The sequence below is a fragment of the Oxyura jamaicensis genome, chromosome 5 (assembly GCF_011077185.1).
Source record: "Oxyura jamaicensis isolate SHBP4307 breed ruddy duck chromosome 5, BPBGC_Ojam_1.0, whole genome shotgun sequence".
Lineage (NCBI taxonomy): Eukaryota > Metazoa > Chordata > Aves > Anseriformes > Anatidae > Oxyura > Oxyura jamaicensis.
This window is the reverse complement of record NC_048897.1, coordinates 42,152,837-42,169,232: the sequence shown is the minus strand read 5'-3', so window position 1 is coordinate 42,169,232 and position 16,396 is coordinate 42,152,837. Positions and strand designations below refer to the sequence as shown.

The following is a 16,396-nucleotide window of genomic DNA, read 5'->3' as shown; positions in this document are numbered from 1 at the left end:
GAAGTCACCTGGGACTCCGGCCAAAACAGACAAAACTGCTCCATGGATGGGACAGCCTCCTATGGAAAGTCGCCTGCAGAGTTGAAGTCTTCTCCAGTGAGCCTGGAGAAATCAGTGGGCGAAGCAAGAGCACAGCCCATGAAATGGGCAAATGCTGGCATTTGGAACTGCTTCTTCCTTGAATATTTATACTGAATGTTATACTTATGTGTCCTCTTTAAGATGTTTCTCTCATCCCCTCTGAAGCTGCAGAGCATCTTTAAATGGAGAAAGGCAGACAAGAGCAAGGCTGGGCTCTCAGACCTTCAGAGGAGATCAGCAGGCTGACTTCAGGTAATCCACAGTGACATCTGGCCACAGTGACCTGGACAAGCCTGCATGGCTTCAGTGGCTGTGCTGAAGCTGAAGTCATTTACAATCACTCTTAATTTTGGGCTTCCGCCCAGGCTTCCCCAAAGGTGAACGTTTTATATGTTTTTCTATGGTTGTTGCTGGGAGTACCGGCTGCAAGGTTGCTTGTGCCTTGCTGTGCAAGGTTTGACAGCAAGGTCTGCAGCTGTGGGAGCCCCAGCCTCACCTGCCCTGGGCTGGGGATCACCCAGGGATCTCTGAGGACACAATCCAGTGCTCCACAAGGTGGCTTCAGTGGGGTCAGGATCTGAAAAAACATTGTCTTGAGATGCTAAAGAAATACCAGTATACTTCTAACCTGCAAGTATCTGGGTCTATATAGGGGAAAAAACTTGCCAGTTCCCTGCTTATCCCAGAAACCTAGAGTACTAAATGCCGTCTGTACAGAAATTATTCAAGATAACCTCAGCTGCCTCTTATTTAGGGGCTCACCCTGCAGGCAGTAGTATTTGGTGGGACCAGAGACGACACTGTTAGGGTCTAAGTCAAGAACTTTTATCTAAGCTCTAGACTGCAAAGCACAACTGGTGCTCTAGCCCTAAAAGCCAGAGTTATTTGCAAGCAGTGAGACTATTTTTTACCAGATCTGATGAAAGATGAATTTAAAGCATTATCCTGTGCTGAGCATGTAAAAACTGAGTAATTTTATTTGGCTGGCCCACTCCCCATGCAGGCACTAAACAATTTCCTGTGATTTTTTATGACAAAAATGTATTTGTGCCATTTTGAATTCCCAGCAGCCATGTAGAGACAGCACAAGGTGGGTGAGTGAGGTTCTGCGCAGTAGCAGCCTCACGGCTGACCTAAATGGACTCACTGTGACAGTGCAGAATACGCATGAATCTCTGGAAACTTCAATTCCTGGAGGGTTCTGGGATATCCTGATTCTGCAAACACCAATTTTAGCAAATTGGCTCCAGTCTCTCTTAAAGATAGGTTTGAAATGTGTAATTTTAGCTTTGAAAGGAAGTATTTAGCTTACGAGTCAGGAACACGCTTCAGATGAAAGGTCTTATTTCCTCCTCTATTGAAATGATGCCAATAAAAGTTTAGGAGGAATTTTAAGGAAATTCAGTTAGATTTGCATGCCACCTGCTGCAGAACAAGCTAAATCAATTGTTTTCTTCTTTTTTTAGCCCTGTTTTCATAAATAACAGAGAAAGTGTGTACATACAGGATTCCTGGTATCCAAAGAGCTATACTCTCTCCAGCAATATAATCCTCATCTATTATGGCTGAATACCTTGAATTATCGTGGCAGTGATGTTATCCACAAAAATTTAGCCATGCCATTCAAAATCAGTCTGTGGCTGACAGAGTTTTGAGAAGAAAATAAGGAAAGAGGCACTTTAAGAACCTTTGCATGACTTCAGAGCTTTTTCTGAAGTCAAGAGGATTGTGTTAAGAACCAGAACCATCATGACTCATATATTCCTAATCAAAACGCTGGGTGCATGAAAAGCTGTTCAGTCACACAGAGACTAAATTGTGTCTCCTTACAAGAGGAAAATAATACACACAAGAGGAAGCACTTAAATAATTGATGTGCTCTTCTTTTATCTGTGTGTAGCAATGACAGTAAATCTATGCACCTAGCACTAATGGGTAGCACCAGTATGCCAATAATTGCTAATGACAAAGAAATGGGAGTGTGATTGTCCTGAAGTGGCTGATCCTTATTTTTGCTTTATCTACCCATGTTACAATGGTAAACTGATGGTGTAAGTTTTAGAAGCCTGCTCACTAATAGGTCACTTTGATAGTAATGCTCACAAATGCCTTTTTTGGTAAGAATTCAGTCCAAAATGCCTGTACACTTATTTAGATTTAATCTGCCATCTGACAGCTAGGATCCTTTTTTTATATCTTCTGTGACACATTCAAAAGACAATATAAAACTTTGTTTGCAACACGTTTAATTTTCCATTACAAATCAGAGAAACAGCGCAGCCACCCTGGAATCAAACATAAACCAGAGATTTAAAAACCCAGTGCTTTCATCCTGAAAAACTGCATAACCATTTGCAGTGTAGAAGTGGGATATTCCTACTGAATAAAGCTTCTTGTTGAAAAATGATTGGTGTATCGGCCCATTCACATCCAGCTATTTAATTCAAAGATTGTATTGAGCACTTTCCTCTGGGTTGCTTGTCTGAGGGAACAATTACGCAGCTGTTCTTACTACATTCTTGTGTGGGCAGAACGCACTGTAAAAATCCTGGCATGAATTTACAGTAAGTACAACCTCCAGTTCGCGGGCTGTTCATCAGGAGTACTCTTTGCAAGGAGGCTGGCGAAGTGATAACGTAGGCTTGACACTAATATTCTGCTTTGGCTAAACTTATTTGTAGTTGCGTGCATGTTTATGCTCAGACACATGCACACGGCTGTCCAGGTTGTTATAAACAGAGCTTGAGATCCTTGCCACGTTGCTCATGGTACACACCACTACAGCAACTCCTTGCAGCTATGCTGCCGGGCCACATTCAAAACTAGGAGCTTTCAAAGTAGAGCACCCATCTTACTATGCTCACTGGGTTCAGCAGAGTGGTATTTCTGCATGGCTGGACACTAGGCATTACTTTAGCAAGTTTTATGCTGAGTATCTTGCAACACTTTTACAGGAGTTTTTGCTGCTAAAGTTTTAAACTGTGGAATAGCTGGTAAAGGAGAAGTAACCACAAAGGGAGTTGTGTGATTTCAAAGCCCCTGGCAGGAAAAGCCCTCCACTGGGAGGTGACCTGCTCACAGACCTTGCAGAAGGGCCACCTCCCAACCTGCACACCACTGGGAGAGGGAGGCATGGGGTGAGCCTGGGGCTGGGCAGGCTGCTGGGAGGCCCCGGGGTGGGTGGATTTTGGGGGAGCAGAGGGAAGCACACCTGCCCCCAGCCTGTGCCAGGACATTTCTGACCTGTGTCCGCACCTACACGTCTCTGCTGGCTTCATGTCCACGTAGCAAAGTGCTGCTGCACCTACAGGAGCTTTTCTGAAGGCAGCCTCCCGGGCCCTCAGTGGTGAAGGTAATTGAGATATCAGGAGCTCCTGCACACAGCATGCTCTGCATGCTCAATATCAGTTTCATCAGTAATATCAGATGCCAGCTAAATACTGTCACTGTCATCCTGAAATATCCCACCCTCAGCTCAGTGTGCTTAACAAGCAAACACAGGCCGGGCCCTTAAAATCAAAGCCGGCTCTGCCAAAGAAGGGAAGCTGTGCTGGTTCTCAGATCGGCCCTTGGACAGGGTGGGCGCGGAATGCCCATCCCCACCTCTGCTGTCTTCAGACAGTGCTAGTAGCTGTGTGAAGGCGCAGGGAGCTCTGCATGGTGCAGTTCACTCTGCACTGCATACATAATTTATAATTTTCCAGTGGTTTTGATTGCACATTTTTGGACATGGGGTTGCTTTTGTAAAATGGAAGCAGAGAGAGAAAAAAAAAATCACCTCTGCTGCAGCCGCCTTCTGTAGTCCCATGTTTTAGTCGAGAGCCTCATCTCTGACACAGGGCCTTCACAGGCCACAAAACACAAGCACTGCACACTCTGCGTGTGTTTGTGTACACATATACCTGAAAAGATCGATGCTTCCCATGGTGCAAGAGAAAAAAAAAAAAAAAAAAAAAAAAGTGTTTTCAGTGATCCATGCCTTTATTAGCAAAATACCTTGGCAGAGAACTACTGTAGCATTACAACAACCGTTTCCTGTCACGCCAGCAGCATAGCGGGTGTTTACAAGACCTACAGAAGTTATAAAAAAGCAGCTGAGAACCACGCTTCTTTCTGACCTCGGTGAAGTTGGGCACATACAGCCATACGTGCCCGTAAAAGCCTCCTCCAAAAGATGTAGGCAAAACACGCAAAGCCCTTATTTTGGAAACACGGCGTACTCCTATTTCCTCTCGGCACACAAACCACTCGCCGTACATTTATCTGCCCTTGCTGCGTCCCCAGCCGTTGGTGCGCGTTTATCAGCACGCTCCCACCACGCGCCCGCGGTGCGCTCGCTCCTGGGGGACCCGTTCCCATAAAATCCCCCACGGGTGGGAGACGGCAGGCACCGACACCGTCACCCTCACCTCTGACCGACCCAGGGGCCAGCTGCCCACAGTACCCAACCCTTCCTCTTCCTCGCCCCTGTGCCTCTCCCCATGCCCTGCGTGGGCCCCGGGCTGGCGGCGGGGGGCTTCTCGTTGCCCCTTGGCGGTGGCCAGCCGGCGGGCTGGCGTGGGGCTCTGCAACCCGAGAGCGTGCGCTAGCCGGCGGGACGCTGCGGTAAATATAAATCTGGCTCTTACCCACGGGCAGTCCCTCGCAGTCAGACATCGTGCGAGAAGCGCTCCTGGCCGGGGGCTCGGGAAAACCACGGCGAACAAACACCCGCGCGGGTCCTTCTGCTCACGGAGGCGGGGGGGGGGGAATATCTACGGATTTACAGTCACCCGGCTCCTCCACAGTACATCTAACCACCCAGAGAGCTGTAGCAACAGTCCCGTCTCTGCCTTCTCATTATGGGATGTAAAGATAAGAATGTGCTTTTGTGCCAAAAGAGTGTGCTATTGGTGGATAAATTTGTTGTCATCCCTCCCCTTCACGGAGTTTCCTCTTTAATGTCACAGAGGCACATTACCCGGCCTGAAAGGCCATAGAATATTTATGAAACAGCTTTTAAGAGCTAAGCTACGAATCCGCAGCAAAGGAGGGGGCTGCGGGCTGCGGTGGGAGCAGCGCTGTCCCCGGGGGGGACGCAGGCGGTGGCTGCTCTGCTCCTCTGCAGCCCCCGGCAAAACGAGGGTGGGAGCTGGGAGAGGGGCAGGGGCTGGAGCGCAGCTGGTTGCAGGGGCAGAAAAATAAATCCGCTTTGGTTTGTGCTGTAAGATCTGAGGAATGGTGTTTGCAACACTGTTTGCTGTCCCACGGTGTGTGTTTACCGGTGGCAATGTTCTGAGCGCAGATTTCTCGGTAACTTTTTGTCACTTCTGCTTGCTTAAAATATGCGGCTTCGCTGAAGTGAAGCGTTTCATGGCTACCCCTACAGCTCAACTTTTTTATGTTGGTAATGGATTCTGCTCGATATGAAATTTCTAGACCTTTCAGCCAGGTCCAGTCAGCAGTGAGGACCCCTGCACACTGGCACAGTCTTGGCTACTTAATGAAGAAAAAGCGAATAACGTTACCAACACCAGGGCTCTGTCAAGGTGTGCTGACCCCGTGGCCAGGCACAACCACCCAGGGCAAGGAGCTGCTGGAGCTCTGGGGAACATCTTGCTTCAAGAATACCTTGAAGGGAAAAAAAAGTCTTAATTTGCATGAATTGTACTAGGTGCTCAGTGTGCTCAGCACCTCTGAAAGAACTGGGTCAGTTTTATCGGGGTGCCTCACTCTAAGCTGTCAGCAGCATGGTGAGATGTAGCGTGGCTTCACTTCAGAATGTCAGGCCAGTGACTACAAAAGCTAGAAGTGCAAATGATCCCAAAAGGACACCTCAGGTTCTCTTCACAGGTTCTGGAGAGCAGGATGGGGGACCTGGGGCTTTCTGCCCCAGAGGTGAGTGCCACGGGCTGGTGGGGTTTGCTGGCATGGAGATCTGCAGGCATCACTCTGCCACGGACAGCCCTCGTCAGTGGCTGCTTCCATGTTGGTTCCTGCAGGTGCCTGGGGATATTCACCTAGATGCTAGCTCCAGAGGGGAAATAATGCAGCCTCCGGCTGTGCTCTTTGCCCAATAGGCTGCACGAGGAGGAGTGCAGGGAAGGCTCATCCTCTCCATCCTTCTGCCACCCACAGGCTCAAGGAGCAGTCTCTAATCTGGAAGATGTGGAGCCGTGGAGGTGTACAGTCTCAACCTCAGTGCACATCTGGGGACAGAAGAGAGCCTAAACCAAACCAGAGGACTCTTTTCCTCCCATGCAGTTTCACTGCAGAAAAGTTTTGCTCCAACATGTGTGTGGATTAAAGCTCTTTAGCTAGACCCTGTCCCAACGCAGGCTTCCAGCTCTGCAGGCGTTTATGTGCCAATTGAACCTCAAGCCCCACCAAAGTCCTTGCAACCACTCGTAGTAATAAAGTTAAACATGTGCCTAAGTCCCTGCAGAATCAAGGCTCGCCATCCCCACTCGCACTCATGGAGCAAGCAGCTGCAGCTGATTTTGAAGTCACCTCTCACAGCTGTGTGCTCCTCTGCTGAAGGTCGGAGCCCTCGCGCAGAGCTGGACGAGCGCCTGCAGTGAAGTCAGGCCAAAACGCAAACCGGTGGCTTGGCTCAAACTCGTCTTCACCAGCGGTTTAAGAAACCTGTGCCTCAGTCACCCCGCTTACATTGTCCTTGGCCAAGTCCGCTACGGGGCTCAGCATCTTCTGGAAGTGGGACAGAGAAGCCAACAGAGAAGACTGGGGGAGAGGACAGAAGCATCGTCAGCTATTACAGCAAAGCTGGCAAGAGCTCGTCTGCCAGAGCCATGAGCAGGGTTTGGAACCCACCTTCTACGGAGCCACTGAGCCTCAGGAGAGCTTTGCCATGAAACACCAACATGGGAAGCTAGCCACAGGGTCAGGGGCTGAACAGAGCACACCCAGCTCTTAGGATGATTCTCACCAACACTTACTTAAATGAGGACTGTAGGACTATTTAGATTAATTTTTTTTGCTTAGATCCGTGGATATTTTGGTTATAGGATTATTTTTGATAAGACTTTTTTTTCTTTATTTTTTTTAAGAGTCGAATGAAGTATTTCTTTCAACTTGCTCTGTTTTCAGGCTGAAAAGAGCCATGCTTGCTCCTGGAGAGAGGTCGAGCCTGGAAAATTTAAGTCTGAAAGGAGAAAGTTTGGGGAATTTATGAATATGCCTGGTGTCTGTCATGGTAAATAAATAAATAAAAGACAAAAAATGAACGAAACAATAAAAGGTGAGTAATAAAGCACATAGTATTTCAGTAGGTTTTAAGCTAATGTGAGAAATGTGCTAAATATCTGTCAATAACCACTCTCACTTGGGCTTTCTGAGGAACCCCTCTGCAAAAAAAAAAAAATCAGTGACAAATACAAGGCGGGGGAATGGTAAATTTAATCTCTGGAAGGAAGGTAATGGAAAAATTCCTAAAGGACTCACTTGGTCTCCTGCGGAAGAGAGCTGCATGGCCCTGATGCATCTTTAAATGCTTCAGGGAGCTGGAGAAGAAGCAGCAGGGTGTGCAGGGTGACAAGCTCATGTCCTGACAAAAAGGGCACTTGTTTGAGCAAAGCTTACAGAGCATCGCAGAGCCCCCCTCCCTAGCACAGTACTTGCCCACAGCGTCTTTACACCAAAAGCAGTTGCTAGAGTGGCCACATCCCTCTCTGGAGCTTTCCAGGAAGAAAAATAAATGTCTTGTCTGGTGTTTATGCCACAAATCCTGCAGGTAACCCACATGTGCAGTATGTCTGGGCTGTGCAAAGGGCTTTTGAGGTACCCCAAACCTGGGGCTGAGCAACTGTTCTTGGGAAAAGAGGATGTCTGGGAAAACCTGGGTGCAGGGCAGCCGTGACAGCGTCAGTGGGCAGTCCCGTCGGTGCCCAAGAAGCCTGCTGTCCTGCTGGCTGCTCGTAAGCCCGAGTGGCAGCTTTGTCAGTGAGCAGCAGCCTCTCGTAAACACTAGCTGTCACCTAAATGAGTAAGACAACACGTAGTGGGATTATCCTTCTCTTAGGCTTCTATTAGCCATTAGGCTTCTGATCTAAGTGCCTTTTAAAATCAGGTCTTTAACACTGTAAATCTCTCAGGGCTCATAATGATTTTTGCTGCAGCCCGTAGGGCTGATCATCTGGCCGTGCGCAGCCAGCCTCACCTGCAAGCTCCCAGCTGGAGCCACGGGGGCTTTGCTCCTGCTGAGCTGCAGATGGGTCCAAATGTCTGCAAAAGCTTGGATCTGCGGTCCTTGCTGTGGGATCTAGCACCCTGCATGCTAAAATTACAGGTGGAAGGGCTTTGCTAATCTTGTCAGCGATGTAGGAGCAAGGAGGGTTGGTTTCATTCCCTGGCAGAGGGAAATCAGGGGGGAGCAAGAGTGATTTCAGCTAATGAGGTCAGACCTGATTATTGAATCTGCAGTTTTCTGTTGGGTTGAAGCAAATGCCTTCCTGCCCAGTTCAGCAGGAGTTTATATCTCACATCAGTGCAATTTCCACACACTTTAAATGGAGAATGGCTGAGACGTGCTTCTCCCCTCTAATTTATGCAAATTCCACTGGATTTTTCCCTGCTTTGTGCAGAGATTTCTGCCTGTTGGTACTGGGGGATTCACAGCGAGCAGGGGGAGGGGAGGGATGGGACTGGAGATGGGGATGAAGAAGGAGATGCAGGCTGTTAGGAGCACGCTGACATCAGTGCGTGGGTGACACCGACAGGTATGGTCCCCAGGTGGTGGGACATTCACAGAGCTCCACCTGTGCTTGCAGCAGTGATGGACGAGCCAAGCATTCCTGCCAGCCCAGATAGACAAGCTGAAAAACTCAGCACGTGCTTCAAGTGTCAGCTCCTGGTGCTGGTTTGAGCTGGGAGTCACAGTCAGGAATTTGCTAGCAAAGACTGGCTTTCCCCCTTGAAAAGCCCTGAAGCTGGTGGGGAGCCCATGGGCCCTTCCGTCCTCTCATGAGGGTGGTAAAATTAACGGCAGGGCAATAGCTGTAATAGCTATGCTTCAGCTCTTTATCACCAGAACAGCAGAGAAATGGCTACAGAGCTGCTGTTGTGCACAGCGATCCCTGGCTTTCCCTGAGGAAAGCAGAGAGGTTCAGACTAGGAGTCAAGTGCCCAGAAAGTCCCGGTAACTGGGATTTTATTTCATTATTGTTTTCTGACATGTCCTTTTCACATCTCAACTTGATGGATGGGGAGTGTAATGATGTAATTACAAGAGGAGTGGATGCACTGACAGGAGCTCATGCGGGTGTATCCAGTGAAGGGAAAGGGAGTGAAAAAAGGCAAGATACAGCTGACAGTTAGGACAGTCCTCCAGGAAAGAGCAAACACAAAAGTAACAGCAAGAACTAGATATATCATCATTTTGTGCCTGGGGGACCTTAGTGTCAATCTGGTGGTTTATTTTATCTTATTTTATTTTATTATTTTATTTTATTTTATTTATTTATTTTTATTAATAAGATTTTCATTAGTCACAATTGAATCTGAGCTTTGTATTCAAGAAAGGAAATGTCTCCATCATCTCCTCTGATGTCACCCCAGAGAGAAGATTAGAAGATTAACTGTGTCAGGTGACACCAACCCAGCGGCAGTGAAAATAATTTTGCACATTCAAAGCGAGAACAAGGGAGGAATTCCGCCATAAAATGTGAGTCTTACTGGTGACAATTGTTGGCTCACAAAGAGAACATTTTATGCAAATGTGCAGATATACAGTAAATAAAATAAGAAGGTCAAAGACCTGGAAGAGGATTTATCTTAAAGAAGACATGAGTGGATGGTCTGAATCTCAGTGGCATTTTAGTCTCCCGTAATTTATAAGCAGTTGCATTTTGGGGAGATGAGTTACAAAAGGCCATTTAAATTATGGGAGGAAATATAAAAGCTACAAGTAGAGGATAAAATTGACTCCTGAGTCATCACTGTTGTTGCTGGCAATGTCTCCTAGCACACCTGATACCAAAATGAGTATGTGCCCTCAAGCTCACCTACCCTGGTGTCCAAGGGACTGCACAAGCAGTCAGAAAAGGTGAGTGCAACCGCAGGAGCCTGGCTTTCAGCATCTGCTGATACAAGCACACAGATCATTGCTGGCAGGCTCTGCAGGACTCACCCAGGACAGGAGGATCGAGGCAGAATCTCTTTTCCCATTGATACGTGGCAGATTTTCATGCACAACCACAATTAGCATTAATGGGATTTCCTTCTGCAGACGTTCCAGGTGTTACTGAAGAGCCTCATGGTGAACATAAAAAGCAAAAATGAAATTATACAATTAGGTCTGATCTTGCTGTTTCTGGTTTTAATGGCATTATTGTGGTTTATTTCGGCAGGATTGAGTCTTGTACAGCTGAGTGTAGCTGCATTCACTCTGCACAGATCTTGTGGAAAAGGGAGTGTTGAGCTCTGAATGTAAATATTATGGTATCAAGTGGTGGGTTTGAAGAGAAGGTGAGAGTCTTGCAAACCTGATTTGGCAGCTGCAAAAATAACACTTGGGCAAACAGATGGTCTCTGCAATAAGGGAAGTCTTTAAAAGATTCACAAATTAATGAGCTCTGCCAGGTTTTTAGTGCTTCCTACCAAAATTCCTATAAATCAGCCTAACCGGGAAGGGAGGTGGGAGCGAGAGGAATCAATAAGTTCCCCGGACAGCTCGTATATCCAAGGTCAGCTGACAAAAAGCTTCAGAGCTGGAAAATCCCAAGAGGAATTAAGGAGGTGCAATATTATCCCTTCAGAAGGCAAAAGCCACAGCGTCAGTCATGTGCTGTGAGTGCTCTGGGGACTAATTGCAGCCGTCTGTGATCAAGGATATCAGCTGGGTGATAAAGAAAGGTGAGGTGTCACACACTGAATTATTGGCTCATCCTGGGAGCACCAAAACTCAGTGTGAGGAAATGAAAGCCTCGTCCTTCAGCCGCAGGTCAATAACCGCTGATGTGCTCCACCAAAGTGGCTGCTGGCTCCACAACACTGGGTGCAGGCCTGCCGGGCAAGGAGACAGAATTAATTAAGGAATTGCTAATGGAATAAGAGCTGAACAGCAGGGGAAATTATTCATTAGGTTATCTATGAATTTCGTACCGTGGTGCAATACGCTCCACTTTACAGCCCACTTTCATTTGCTTCTTTGCAAACATTTGTCAAGGGTGCCTGACAGCAGGAACGACCAGGGAGGAGCTTTCATTCTTAGTCATGCAGGGACGCCTCCTCCTTACAATAAACACAGCCACAATTAACGGAAGCAGTGACCTTGCTGGTGATTTCTGCAAAGAGGACAAGACTCCATGGGAATAGCAAAGAAAGAAGATTATTACCACTTTGTAAGTCAGGTTGGGGGTGAGGAGAGTTGCTGGGGCAATCGTAAGTCTCCTGCTGCCACCACAGGGATGCAGAAGTCCCAGCAGGGCGGGAGATGACTTTCTCAAGGTCACCCAGTGAGGCCAGGGCATTGTGGCAGAGGAGCCTGGTCCTGCCCCATAATGGGTGAGGGAGAAGCGGGCTGTCACTAAACCAGACTGTAAAATTGCTGTGCTGCTTGCAAAAAGGAAAGTCTCAATGAAGCCAATGAAGTGGGGCGGGGGGGCGAGGGGGGGGGGGGGTATCTGTTTCCATTCAATGCTCAGAAAACACCGAATGCCCACAGCTCAGGCAGTGTGGTGGCTTGTCTGGCATCCACCTGGTCAGGAGTAACTGCTGTGATGAAATACTTTAGGATCTTCCTCAAGATACTCAGTGCTCCTGCAGCAAGGGTTTCTTTCAATGCATGGGCGAATGCCACAGCCTGCCCTGGGAGCACTCCAGTGCTGATCTGAGGACTGGACGTCTCCCATTCCCATTTCTGTACTTAGGCATTGCACACTTGCTGCCTGGGGCACTCAGGGGAATCCCAGGGCTGTGACACGCAGTGAGGGAGCAGCAGAGCCAGGGGCTCCCACCCTGTGGCAGTCGGGAGCCTCATGGCCCCCTGGGCTACCTCACACAGGCCTGAGCTGTGCCTCCTCCGTGCCATGCCTTTACCCCCTGGGCACACAGCCAAACCAGCCTTCCTGCTGTGCCCTGGGTCCACTCCTTAGCTTTATCAATCCGCAGAAAGGGCATGAACTGGTAGAAGCGGGTAAGCACTTGTCTCTAAAAACCGTGGGATATAGGTAATCAGTGGGGCCTGCTCGGAGCAGAGCCAGATGGGCCCAAGTGCAGCCCCAGGCCGCAGCTGCAGCAGGTAACGTGGGCTAGTCAGGGATCCTGGCGTCCTCGCAGCACTGTCAGTGTGTAGTTCCTAACATTTCATCCCCAAATTATACATACGTTAATGTTACTATACCATCCTTAACATTACAGAACCTTATTAATGATGAGATGGTAAGCTCACAGTGAATAGACCAGAGAAGTGCAAAGGCTACAGGGCTGAAAATTAATCCACTGTTGATATCTTTTAGTTTAGAAAGCAGCAGAGGCCTAAGAGCAATCTGTCTTGCAGCAGAGCCCACATCTAAGGAAATTCCACGTATGGTCAAATGTCAAGTTGTTTCTTTGCAAAGGGCAATGTGGCAATCGTATTTCCATTTGGAGAGTTTTCCTTGGAGCTGAGTTTTTCAGGGGGGGAAGGGGAGGGAGAGAAAGCCAAGCACAGTTTTCCTTTCAGCACGCACGCATTCACAGACCTCACTGCTCGTTTCCCAAAGGTTACATCTCCTTTCTCTGGGGGCACAGCGTCCACGCGAGGCACACCTTCCCCAGACCCCTACCTAAGGTCTGCTTTGTCTTCACAGAGCCCTTGGGAAGGCAAACGCTGCTGGCACCGCAACCACCGAGACTTGCATCCACCCGTCTGAGGACAGAGTTTGGCCCGGTGCTTTCTTGCCAGTTCAATGTCCCTTTTCATCACCGCTTCCTCAAGAAACATGATTTGCACAGTACCTTCCATAATAAATCCTAAACCCGCTGGCTAGCTCCAAGCCCCTGCACTTTTCAGAAAATAGCCGTGGCTCAGTGAAGGGCAGAGATCTGCCTGACTTAAGGCTGCCGCACCAGAGGAAGGCTGGCAGCATGAAGGGGTTTCCATCCTGATAGCAGCAAGCAGCCGGGCAGTGTAGGGCCTGGCTGTCTGCACAGCCACAGAGCCCCAAACCAGGCCCTGCTGCCAGCACAGGTGGGGTGATGGGGCCGTGGGACGAGGGTGAGGCTCCAGGAGGGGTTCTCTTTGTTCCTCCATCACCTTCCCCTTCCTCCCTGACCTTGTTTCTATCACCAGGCCCTCCACACTGTTGAGGGATGGGGAGGCACAGCTTTCCTTGCTTCAGACCCTTCTCCACAGCCTTACTGCTGATCTGCCAGGCCACTGCAAACCTCGGGGAGTGCCACCAGCTCTCCTCCCATGGCTCCTTTCAGTTTCCCTGCTCCCTGCTATTTATTGCTCGGCAGTGCTCAGGGCAGGAATGCAGCCTGCCTCTGCGGCCCAGCAGGCTAAGTTTAGTTCATGGCCCTGCTAGCGATTGCCTCCGTGACACTAAACAAGAGATTAAATTTCTCCGTGCCTCAGTTTCCCTCTGTAAGCCATAGATAGCAAAGTTTCCTTTTGTAATCTGTCCTGGGCAAGAGCTGCTTCATCCTGCTTGTTTACACTGTGCATATTATTGGAGTTCCTGCCCTGGCTGAGAACTCAGCTACTTCTATAATTAGTACTTTCATGCTGTGTTTTCATTAAAGGTCTCATTATGCTTTTGATACGGTGTACAAAATATTAACCGGAGTTGAATTATAATTCATCACATTGTAATTTTCTATTTTGTTTGGAATTCCATTGGAATCGTAATTCCCTCACAAACAAATCAATCTGGGATTGTTTTCGCAATTCTAGACATTGCACGTGATAACAGCACTGATGTGAGAACTATCATGGCATAAGGAAATCTTGGGCTCTCCAAGAAAAAAAATCCTCTTTTGGAGATGTAACCAGAGATGTAAGCGGCAGTGCTTTGGAACTGAGATGACAAGAGTCTTTCCTTGCAACAAGTAACAAGGAAAGAGAGACTGTTATTTATGAGCTGAAGACTTGGCTTGATGCTGTCTCTTTAAAAAACATGTTCCAACAATACATTACAAAGCAAACCTCTTCCATCACATCCATATTTCATCTGCACCTTGGAACTGTAATTAATGGCACAGGAGGCTTCGTTTGACAGGCTGTCCTCAGGGCAGACTTTTTACTTCTATCTACATCAACAGTGCTCTCCACCACTGCTTCCCTTGGTGAAACTCTTCCTCCAGTGCTCCCTAGCAGAGAGGAGAGCAGATGCAGGGCTAATCCACATTTTTCTCCCTACTGATGAAAACTTCCCTTAGATACAATAGGACAAAAGAGAATAATTTTTCAAAGATGGAAGAAGATGCACGGGGACACACACAGCATGAGGTGAAGAGAAAACTCCGGTTTGCAAAGCCTGCCTGCTGGGTGAAGCAACCACTGCTAATTCAAACTGAATATGATCTAAATTAAACACCATGGGCCACATTAGTCCCTGGTGCAGCACGTTACCCAAAGGCAGATGATCTGATTTCACTGAAGTTATGCCAGGGCTGAATTTGACCCTCAGCATTATGTGGTATCTACGATTATGGCCAGGAAATCTGAAATACATATGCACACCTAAGCACAGATGCTGGCTGTGGCAGATGCTCTAAAACATTCATCTGCTTTTTCAGCTCTTGACCCTTCATTAGTCCTGATGAATTTTGTGTGGTCATTTACCTCCGTCTTCAGGAAAAGGTTACAGAGGCTTACTGAAGATATGAGGAGCAGTAAAACAATTTGTGTGCGAAGCAATCTGTGTGTGCATGTACACACTAAATGTTGGATGGACTGGATTTTTTCTGACCAGTTCAAATGCACAAATAATAATAACAATAATAAAGTGATCTTGAAATCTTTTCCAAGATCTGTCTGATGTAACACACACACTATCGCGATATGTGCTGAACCCACCCCAAAACAAATGGACTCGCAGCAGGATAGAGCTGCAGAAGTTATCTCCAGGAGGAGCGCAAGAACCACAGGATCTCACAGACTTTTAGATGGAGAATTACAGACCTTAGGCGACAAGCAGGGAAGAAATTGGCGTGACCCCCTGTTGGGGCTGGCTCTGGTGCCTGTTGCCTGCTTCCCGCACAGCCCCGTCTCCCTGCCAGCAGGGCCGGGCAGGCACGCGGCGCCCAGTGCTGCAGTCAGTGGGAGCTCTGCCATCAGCCCTCAGTGTGCCGGGCCAACGCTGAGCCGTATGCAACACTTACAGCTTGGCAAAAGAGCTCTCACAGTCCCCTCAGCACTTTGAATGCCCATCAGTAGAGTTCAGTGTTCGGTGTACTGGCTGCTTTTGCTCTGTATTGAACTGTTTCTTATGGAATCTGACAAAAGCTAAAGCTTCTAGCTCCTCTTATCAGTGATCCAGACAAATAAAATCTCAGAGGTGGGATGGCTGTGCAAACTCAATCTCTTGGATGAGGTTTTATAAAACCTCAGCCAAAACCTGGCTTTTTGTTTTGGCCCTGTTTCTGGATTGCATCTGGATTTAATTTGGCTTTTGGATCTTCCAGGCAAAAATTTCATTATTTTGGGTAATTTATCTCCAGCTTGTTATCCATTACCTAAACTCTCTCACTATGTAATATAATACTGCAAAATATTGTCTCATGCATATACCTCTAGCCCTAGAAATTTATGAAAAGTATCACTGAATTTATTGGTATTGTTTGTTGAAAGATTGGTGTTACACGAAAATAAGGTAACATATCAAGCCTTGAAATTCAGAGACTCTTACAGATACTTGATGTTTCCAAAATGACATTTGGGCTTAGTACCTGAAAGCTGCAAGAACTAGCAGGGCTGTTATTCTCCTGGTCAGCTGCCTTGAGTAAGTGAGTTCCTGAAGACAGAAAGATGTAGGAGAATATGAACTCAAGGCAGCAGCAGCAAGCTATAAATATTTTTGTAAGGATCCAAAGCCTAGCTACACTTTCGTAGGCTGGCCGTGCAGCTGGAGAAGCACAGAGGCTTTTACATGGGGAAACAGCTCCTCGAGCAGGGCTGGAGCCTAGCGGTACCCCACTGCTTGTGAGTCTGGTGCCAGGGCTCAGCTCTCTCCCACACGTCCCTCCATATGGCCACCGGTTTCTTCCCCTCCCTAACCTCACATCGCTGCACTCACGTAACCTTCAGCGTGTGCCACCACTCATTTGTGCTCTGCCTCTCTACCCGAGAAAGAAGAAAAGCAATGCTGCTATGATTAAAGATAATGAGTTGCTG

The 16,396-nt window shown here is 47.9% G+C and overlaps 1 protein-coding gene and 1 long non-coding RNA gene across 2 annotated transcripts in view; one reads left to right on the top strand and one right to left on the bottom strand.

Annotated features, from left to right (window-relative positions):
• EML1 (EMAP like 1) overlaps positions 1–4,840 on the bottom strand; it is a 122,960-nt gene extending 118,120 nt beyond the window's left edge. The window contains exon 1 of the mRNA XM_035328297.1: positions 4,710–4,840. Within this exon, the coding sequence (XP_035184188.1) occupies positions 4,710–4,737 (28 nt within the window). The 5' untranslated portion in view covers positions 4,738–4,840. The remainder of the gene's footprint in view (positions 1–4,709) is intronic.
• LOC118168137 lies at positions 4,729–7,289 on the top strand. The gene is made up of 2 exons (XR_004751377.1): positions 4,729–4,867; positions 7,168–7,289. It is a non-coding gene; the product is annotated as an uncharacterized LOC118168137 (long non-coding RNA).
• Positions 7,290–16,396: the final 9,107 nt, after the last annotated feature.